The sequence below is a fragment of the Staurois parvus genome, unplaced genomic scaffold, assembly GCF_062004578.1.
Source record: "Staurois parvus isolate SC_StPar_1 unplaced genomic scaffold, SC_StPar_1.0 ptg002181l, whole genome shotgun sequence".
Taxonomy (NCBI): Eukaryota; Metazoa; Chordata; class Amphibia; order Anura; family Ranidae; genus Staurois; species Staurois parvus.
In genome coordinates this window covers 299,192-308,872 of record NW_028319977.1, presented here as the reverse complement: position 1 = coordinate 308,872, position 9,681 = coordinate 299,192, and the positions used below count along the sequence as shown (strand labels likewise).

General features: G+C 48.8%; 1 protein-coding gene across 1 annotated transcript; it reads right to left on the bottom strand.

Annotated features, from left to right (window-relative positions):
* Positions 1 to 3,528: 3,528 nt before the first annotated feature.
* LOC149431678 (taste receptor type 2 member 4-like) lies at positions 3,529 to 4,437 on the bottom strand. The gene has a single exon (XM_089665331.1). It carries the CDS (start codon positions 4,435 to 4,437, stop codon positions 3,529 to 3,531), a length of 909 nt encoding a protein of 302 aa, XP_089521457.1.
* Between the last annotated feature and the right edge of the window lie 5,244 nt (positions 4,438 to 9,681).

The window sequence follows — 9,681 nt, the reverse complement described above, 5'->3', positions numbered from 1 at the left end:
GCATGATGGGACTTGTAGTTCACCAACAGCTGGAGGGCCACAGTTTCCCACCCCACCAATGGCATTGCCCCAAGCTGTGGATGGAAGGAAAAAGATCACCCCACCGGCAAGTGAGAAGAGGGGAGCAATAGTCCGAGCGTCTCCAGTGTCAGCCAATACAAATGAAGGGATTGACCTTGCTCAACTTACCCCAGGAGTCCAATGATAAGGAATGGCCTCAGCAGGTGGGCAGGGTGAAACGCATCCGATGGCGTGGCCAGAATGGCGGCTGAGGCCATCCCTAACATTAGACTCCTGGGGGTTTATTTACTAAAGCTGGAGAGTCCAAAATCAGACTCCCTTCTGCATAGAAACCAATCAGCTTCCAGGTTTCATTGCCAAAGCTTCATTGAACAAGCTGAGGTTAGAAGCTGATTGGTTTCTATGCAGAAGGGAGTCTGATTTTGGACTCTCCAGCTTTAGTAAATAAACCCCCTGGGGTCAGTTGAGCAGTGTCCATCCCTTCACAACTTGAATATGCCATCAAGTTCTGATCTCCAGCCCTCTGGAAGAATGTGCTGGAAATGGAGAGAGTCAAGAGAAGGGCAAAAAAGACTGAGAAAGGGGTTGGAGGTCCTCACTTATGAGGAACAACTGCAAACATTGAACTTATTCTTCCTGGAGAAGAGATCATTAAGGGGAGATATGATAGCGATATACAAATCACCGAGAAATAGATGTGTGTCTTGTGACTTCTATCAGTATTCAGCAGAGCACTGGTTGAAGCTTGTAGGAGGAGTTTTCTTTCTGCTCTAGGAGGATGCAGATCCCCTGACCTCTGTCTGGACAGTGCTGATTGGCCCTGTGCTGATCACATGCACTCTACCAAGAAAATAAAAAACCTCTCTAGCAATACACACTAAACTGAGCATGTGCAGAATGGCTACGGTTCAGTCTGTCTTATCAGGAGATAAGAGGGGGGCACTGGAAGAAGGGAGAATCAGAGAAGTCAGGATCAAACAGACTTTTTACACAATACAGAGGATTAACCCCTTAGGTTCCAAAGTGAGTATAGCAAGCATGCTTTACTGCATATACAGACTGATTTTACCATTGTGGGTTTAGTAACACTTTTCCTGGAATACAATAATAGCAATTTTATTTTATTTTTTGAGGATAACAAAGGTGTGTGAGAAAATATGTAAATTGACGTTGTTGACCTCTCTCTGCTGAGCTTTTTGCTTTTTTTTTTTTAACTGATTGCCTGGCTGTCATGCTTATCCAGCAATCAAAGCAAACTCCCAAAAGTCATCCTCTGGGGCAGGACATGAGGGAGAGTCTCTCATGTAGACAAAAAATTAGTAGAGCATTTGGCTGCTTTTGATACATATGTTATTTTATTAAATTATTTTACAGGATTATACTAAGGGAAAAGGGGAATTTAACCCACATGGAAGAAAAATATATTTGAAATATATTTTAAAAATATCCTTTCCAAATATATTGCCATATAATTGAAATACCACAATTTTGGCCATATTCAATATATTTCAATAAATATATATATATACTGCATGTTGAAATGCGTTTTTATTATAAAACATATGAAAAGTATTTTTAAAAATACATTTCAAATATACTGTATGTCTTTAAAAATACAAATATTACAATATTTTTTTTAATATATATTTTTTAAATATATTCTTCAGATTTTTTTTAACATATAAAAAAGTAATTTTAACCTCTTTGCGCCGGTCACACGCAAATGTGCGGCTTCCCAGCGTCTGGGTCTTGACCCAGAGCGGCCGCACATTTGTGTGCAATTAAGAAAAACATAGGTGCTGAGAACGTGCGCCCTGAGTGCTCGCAGCACACATATCCGGTACTCACAGAAAGGTCTCGATCTCCTCTTTTGATCTGGACCTTTCCCAATCATGTGACCACCGTGACAGTGAATCACGGCAATCACATGACCCTAAAACCCAGCCCCGCCTGCCCGCTTCTGAAACCCTTAAAGGGCCTGGAGGCGCTGGGGCCAAGGGGTTAACATATATTTTTACACATATTTGTAAATGCATTCCAAAAATGTAGATTTGTATTTTTAAAGACACACAGTATATTTTAAATGTATTTTTTAAAATATATTTAATATATTTTGTAATAAAACCATATTTCAACATGCAGCATATATACAGTGGGGATCGAAAGTTTGGGCACCCCAGCTAAAAATTTGTATAAATGTGCATAAAGAAGCCAAGGAAAGATGGAAAAATCTTCAAAAGACATCAAATTACAGATTAGACATTCTTATAACATGTCAACAAAAGTTAGATTTTATTTCCATCATTTACACTTTCAGTGTCATGGATTGTTCTCAATCATATTTTTTCCACACAGTATGTTAAAGAATATTTACAAATGTATTTTTGTTTTCATTTATTTTACACAGTGTTGCAAAAATGAAACGAAATGAAACAAACATATACTTTAAAAAGGTTTACTGAGAAAAGAAGTTAGCTAACAACAAAATATTAAAAGGGGTTACCCATATGGAAGAAAAATATATTTGAAATATATTTTAAAAATATTCTTCCCAAATATTTTGACATATATTTGAAATGCTACAAAATGGCCAAATGTACTGTTTAACATATCTAAGTCAATGTTTTTCAAGAGATTAATTGACATTAATATCAATACTATTTAGCTTTTTTGGGTTAGATCAGGGGTGGACTGACAACTCATGGGGCCCCCGGGCAATAGGGGATCATGGGGCCCCTGTGTTCTTGCCCAAACTCAAAAAGCCTTTGAAAAAGGTACCAGGGGCATCTCATGGGGCCTCCTACTGACCCTGGGCCCTCGGGCAGTGCCCGAGTTTCCAAATGGTCAGTCCGCCCCTGGGTTAGATTTAACATGCCCACAAGCAAATGTTACAATTCAGGATAGCATACTCTGGCTTTGGAAGGTCATCTGCAATAGTCGTGTGAGATGGTCTTGGCTGGGCTTTGGTTATTTCCTCCTACCTCTAAATCTGTCTGTATTCTGGTGGAAACACAGATCATGCAATTGTTAGGAAAATTATTTCATAGTTCTAAGAACCTGGTGAGGTATCTTTAATGTCCACATAAAACATAATATTGTACTTACAGTCCATTTATAAGCCAATCTATCTTTTCAGTTGTATCCAACCCTTGGTGATTGCATTGACTGTCACTTGTAAGTGACTTTTTCCATGAATTATCTTAGCAATTATTTTACAGGGGAGGTTGCCAGGTCTTTCCCCAACCCCTACCATGCAGGAGATCCCAGATGGCCAGGGATAAAACTAGGACAATTTAGATAGGAGCCAATTAACCTACCAGAATGTCTTTGGAGTGTGAGAGGAAACCCATGTGAACATGCAAACTCTATGCAGGGGGCACCATGGTTGGGAATTGAATTGAACCCATGACCCAATTACTGCAAGGCAGAAGTGCTAGCCACTAAGCCACTGTGCCACCCTATAAGCTAATAGCTTTGCTAATATATAATGTGTTGATGTGAATGACTTTACTTAAAGCAGCAGAGAGCATCAATAACGGATTGTTTCAATTTTGCATTGCAGATGATTAACACAACAGAGTGCAGGCTTGGGTAGACAGTCAGGAAAATAAGGCATACTAAAGCCAAAAGGACATTGTTTAGCTGCAAAGTTAATGAAAACAACATGCTATTCATAAAATAGATGATATAAAAGATTAAAAATGAGAACATATTCCTAATAGCACTTGAAAGAACATCAAATTGAGCTTTTGTAAATCCAGTGTTATTATTGTTCATATTTCGGGTGTGCTTGAAAAGCGGGACCACCAAAAAGAAAGTGGCTACACAAAAGATGAGAAATGGGCCAAAAGCTCCAGCAATCATAATAATGCGTAGACTGACATAGTTTGTGTCTGCATTTATATCTTCAAAGCTTGCTCCATTGTAAATATGGGTGGAATTTACCTTGTGAAATGAATATACACACCATCCATATGGAAGACTACAAAGAAGAGACACCATCATTGACCCCAGAAGAAGCCAGGGGACCATCCCGGAGATTCTCATCTTGAGTTTTAGGAAGAATCTGTTGCTGTAGTTGGTGATCTTCACACAATAGAAGACACAGAGCACAGTGCCCCACCACACGCTGCAGAAATCTACAAATACATGTGTGGTGACAATGTAGCCTAAATGCATCTTAACTGAATTCCTTAACTCAACAGAAATCAACAATAAATTTGTTAATGCTAAATACACGAGAAGAATAATCCTCACCAAGCCCAGGCTGGCCATGAGTATGTCAATAGCTTTTAATTGTTTACCTTGTAACCAGCACATGAAGTTTTTCATAAAAATGAATCCATTTAGAAAGAACCCAATGAAGATTAAAGTAAACACAACGATTGATAGAGAAATAAAAAAAGCGGAATGCATGTTTTCTTCAAGTTAACAGTTACTGTTAACAGATTATCCGGTCTCTCCAAAAAAATGTGGCAGAGGGTTTTTAAAGTTTGACTCCAGCTGCTCTGTGAGATATGATAGCCCTGCCGAAATATTACATATAGATTTGTTTGCTTCATGCTTTGCATGACATTTGGATACTGAAATCTGTGAAAGTATTTTGTAGTCATTACATTTGAATGAAAACCTGAGCATCTCAGTTATTTTTAGGTCATGAGTAGAGATGAGCGAAGTATTGAAAAATTCGATTCGACTGATTCGGCGAATTCGTGGACAATATTCGATTCGAGTCGAATATATTCGCTGTGAATTTAACTTAAAAAAGGGTGTTTCTAGGCTTCAGAGAGACTTAATATTAGTGCAGAACACTGTACCTTTACTTTAAATGCCCTTGGAGTCTGCTGGGGAAGAGAAATAATACTGTCAGTCAGTATGACATGCAGATGAGTGCCGTCGATCTTAGAATCACCGCACACTTCACTCATTTGGCCAGTCACGGGGCCAAAACCAGTGTTTGGAGCCACAGTGTGGCGGTGGAGGCAGCAGCAATGGGAGGCCATACAGCACCCTATGACAAAATGGAAACCAGCAGGAGTGTGAGGAGACCTCAAAGTGGCACATGGCAGAGTGGGAGCAATGGGAGGCGGTACAGGGACCCAGGTCACACTGTGGGACCAGCAGCAGCGTGACCAGGCGGTACGGGGGCCCATGGCAGATTTGGGGCCTGGCAGCACCTATGGGAGGCCTGTAACCTGCCAGCAACCTATGACAAAATGGAAAACCGCAGGAGTGTGAGGAGACCTCAAAGTGGCACATGGCAGAGTGGGAGCAATGGGAGGCGGTACAGGGACCCAGGTCACACTGTGGGACCAGCAGCAGCGTGACCAGGCGGTACGGGGGCCCATGGCCGATTTGACCTCGTTCATCCCATAGTCCTGCCGACTCACGAATAGCGTGGCCTCCTCAAAGGGCCTGAGCAAGCGCAGGTGTCACGCATGAGCTGACAATGGCTGACATCGAAGTTACACAGGGAGTACCTTTATCCGCTTTTAACATCAGGAAATCTGTGATGGCCTTTCGCTGTTCGTAAAGGCGGTCTAACATATGTAGTGTTGAATTCCACCTTGTTGCAACGTCACAGCATGAGGAGTCGGTATGGGGGCCCATGGCAGATTACGTGCCTGGCAGCAGCAATGGGAGGCCCGTAATCTGCCAGCACCCTATGTCAAAAAATTGAACACACCAGCAGTGTGAGGAGACCTCAAAGTGGCACATGGCAGAGTGGGAGCAATGGGAGGCGGTACAGGGACCCAGGTCACACTGTGGGCTCAGCAGCAGCGTGACCAGGCGGTACGGGGGCCCATGGCCGATTTGGGGCCTGGCGGCACCTATGGAAGGCCTGTAATCTGCCAGCAACCTATGACAAAATGGAAAACCGCAGGAGTGTGAGGAGACCTCAAAGTGGCACATGGCAGAGTGGAAGCAATGGGAGGCCGTACAGGGACCCAGGTCACACTGTGGGACCAGCAGCAGCGTGACCAGGCGGTACGGGGGCCCATGGCCAATATGGGGCCTGGCGGCACCTATGGGAGGCCTGTAATCTGCCAGCAACCTATGACAAAATGGAAAACCGCAGGAGTGTGAGGAGATTTCAAAGTGGCACATGGCAGAGTGGAAGCAATGGGAGGCCGTACAGGGACCCAGGTCACACTGTGGGCTCAGCAGCAGCGTGACCAGGAGGTACGGGGGCCCATGGCCGATATGGGGCCAGGCGGCACCTATGGAAGGCCTGTAATCTGCCAGCAACCTATGACAAAATGGAACCCTGGGCTGGGGCAGGCAGAACCGCCGTATCTTTATCACGGTTTTCCCAGGCCAACGAATGGCGACGCTGCATATGCTGACGCAACGCTGTAGTCCCAACATGGGCCCCCTGGCCACGCTTGACTTTCTGGCCACATAGTCGACATACGGCTACGTTTACTTCCTCGGGCGGCTTGACGAAAACTTGCCACACCGCCGAGTAGGAAACTTTGCACCCGCTACTCCTCACTGGCTGACTGCTACTTCCTCCGTGCACACCGGCACCACTACTGGCTGTGGTGGTAGGCTGCAGTGGAGCTGCTGCTCTACTCCGTGGCCGTTTAACTCCACTGACACTGCTGCGACCCTGCTGCCTCCTGGCAGCAGCAATGGGAGGCCGTACAGGGACCCAGGTCACACTGTGGGCTCAGCAGCAGCGTGACCAGGCGGTACGGGGGCCCATGGCCGATATGGGGCCAGGCGGCACCTATGGAAGGCCTGTAATCTGCCAGCAACCTATGACAAAATGGAAAACCGCAGGAGTGTGAGGAGACCTCAAAATGGCACATGGCAGAGTGGAAGCAATGGGAGGCCGTACAGGGACCCAGGTCACACTGTGGGACCAGCAGCAGCGTGACCAGGCGGTACGGGGGCCCATGGCCGATATGGGGCCTGGCGGCACCTATGGAAGGCCTGTAATCTGCCAGCAACCTATGACAAAATGGAAAACCGCAGGAGTGTGAGGAGACCTCAAAGTGGCACATGGCAGAGTGGAAGCAATGGGAGGCCGTACAGGGACCCAGGTCACACTGTGGGACCAGCAGCAGCGTGACCAGGCGGTACGGGGGCCCATGGCCGATATGGGGCCTGGCGGCACCTATGGAAGGCCTGTAATCTGCCAGCAACCTATGACAAAATGGAAAACCGCAGGAGTGTGAGGAGACCTCAAAGTGGCACATGGCAAAGTGGAAGCAATGGGAGGCCGTACAGGGACCCAGGTCACACTGTGGGACCAGCAGCAGCGTGACCAGGCGGTACGGGGGCCCATGGCCGATATGGGGCCTGGCGGCACCTATGGGAGGCCTGTAATCTGCCAGCAACCTATGACAAAATGGAAAACCGCAGGAGTGTGAGGAGATTTCAAAGTGGCACATGGCAGAGTGGAAGCAATGGGAGGCCGTACAGGGACCCAGGTCACACTGTGGGCTCAGCAGCAGCGTGACCAGGAGGTACGGGGGCCCATGGCCGATATGGGGCCAGGCGGCACCTATGGAAGGCCTGTAATCTGCCAGCAACCTATGACAAAATGGAACCCTGGGCTGGGGCAGGCAGAACCGCCGTATCTTTATCACGGTTTTCCCAGGCCAACGAATGGCGACGCTGCATATGCTGACGCAACGCTGTAGTCCCAACATGGGCCCCCTGGCCACGCTTGACTTTCTGGCCACATAGTCGACATACGGCTACGTTTACTTCCTCGGGCGGCTTGACGAAAACTTGCCACACCGCCGAGTAGGAAACTTTGCACCCGCTACTCCTCACTGGCTGACTGCTACTTCCTCCGTGCACACCGGCACCACTACTGGCTGTGGTGGTAGGCTGCAGTGGAGCTGCTGCTCTACTCCGTGGCCGTTTAACTCCACTGACACTGCTGCGACCCTGCTGCCTCCTGGCAGCAGCAATGGGAGGCCGTACAGGGACCCAGGTCACACTGTGGGCTCAGCAGCAGCGTGACCAGGCGGTACGGGGGCCCATGGCCGATATGGGGCCAGGCGGCACCTATGGAAGGCCTGTAATCTGCCAGCAACCTATGACAAAATGGAAAACCGCAGGAGTGTGAGGAGACCTCAAAATGGCACATGGCAGAGTGGAAGCAATGGGAGGCCGTACAGGGACCCAGGTCACACTGTGGGACCAGCAGCAGCGTGACCAGGCGGTACGGGGGCCCATGGCCGATATGGGGCCTGGCGGCACCTATGGAAGGCCTGTAATCTGCCAGCAACCTATGACAAAATGGAAAACCGCAGGAGTGTGAGGAGACCTCAAAGTGGCACATGGCAGAGTGGAAGCAATGGGAGGCCGTACAGGGACCCAGGTCACACTGTGGGACCAGCAGCAGCGTGACCAGGCGGTACGGGGGCCCATGGCCGATATGGGGCCTGGCGGCACCTATGGAAGGCCTGTAATCTGCCAGCAACCTATGACAAAATGGAAAACCGCAGGAGTGTGAGGAGACCTCAAAGTGGCACATGGCAGAGTGGGAGCAATGGGAGGCCGTACAGGGACCCAGGTCACACTGTGGGACCAGCAGCAGCGTGACCAGGCGGTACGGGGGCCCATGGCCGATTTGGGGCCTGGCGGCACCTATGGGAGGCCGCTAATCTGCCAGCAACCTATGACAAAATGGAAAACCGCAGGAGTGTGAGGAGACCTCAAAGTGGCACATGGCAGAGTGGAAGCAATGGGAGGCCGTACAGGGACCCAGGTCACACTGTGGGACCAGCAGCAGCATGACCAGGCGGTACGGGGGCCCATGGCCGATATGGGGCCAGGCGGCACCTATGGAAGGCCTGTAATCTGCCAGCAACCTATGACAAAATGGAAAACCGCAGGAGTGTGAGGAGATTTCAAAGTGGCACATGGCAGAGTGGAAGCAATGGGAGGCCGTACAGGGACCCAGGTCACACTGTGGGCTCAGCAGCAGCGTGACCAGGCGGTACGGGGGCCCATGGCCGATTTGGGGCCTGGCGGCACCTATGGGAGGCCGCTAATCTGCCAGCAACCTATGACAAAATGGAAAACCGCAGGAGTGTGAGGAGACCTCAAAGTGGCACATGGCAGAGTGGAAGCAATGGGAGGCCGTACAGGGACCCAGGTCACACTGTGGGCCCAGCAGCAGCGTGACCAGGCGGTACGGGGGCCCATGGCCGATATGGGGCCAGGCGGCACCTATGGAAGGCCTGTAATCTGCCAGCAACCTATGACAAAATGGAAAACCGCAGGAGTGTGAGGAGACCTCAAAGTGGCACATGGCAGAGTGGGAGCAATGGGAGGCCGTACAGGGACCCAGGTCACACTGTGGGCCCAGCAGCAGCGTGACCAGGCGGTACGTGGGCCCATGGCCGATATGGGGCCTGGCGGCACCTATGGAAGGCCTGTAATCTGCCAGCAACCTATGACAAAATGGAAAACCGCAGGAGTGTGAGGAGATTTCAAAGTGGCACATGGCAGAGTGGAAGCAATGTACAGGGACCCAGGTCACACTGTGGGCTCAGCAGCAGCGTGACCAGGTGGTACGGGGGCCCATGGCCGATTTGGGGCCTGGCGGCACCTATGGGAGGCCTTTAATCTGCCAGCAACCTATGACAAAATGGAAAACCGCAGGCGTGTGAGGAGACCTCAAAGTGGCACATG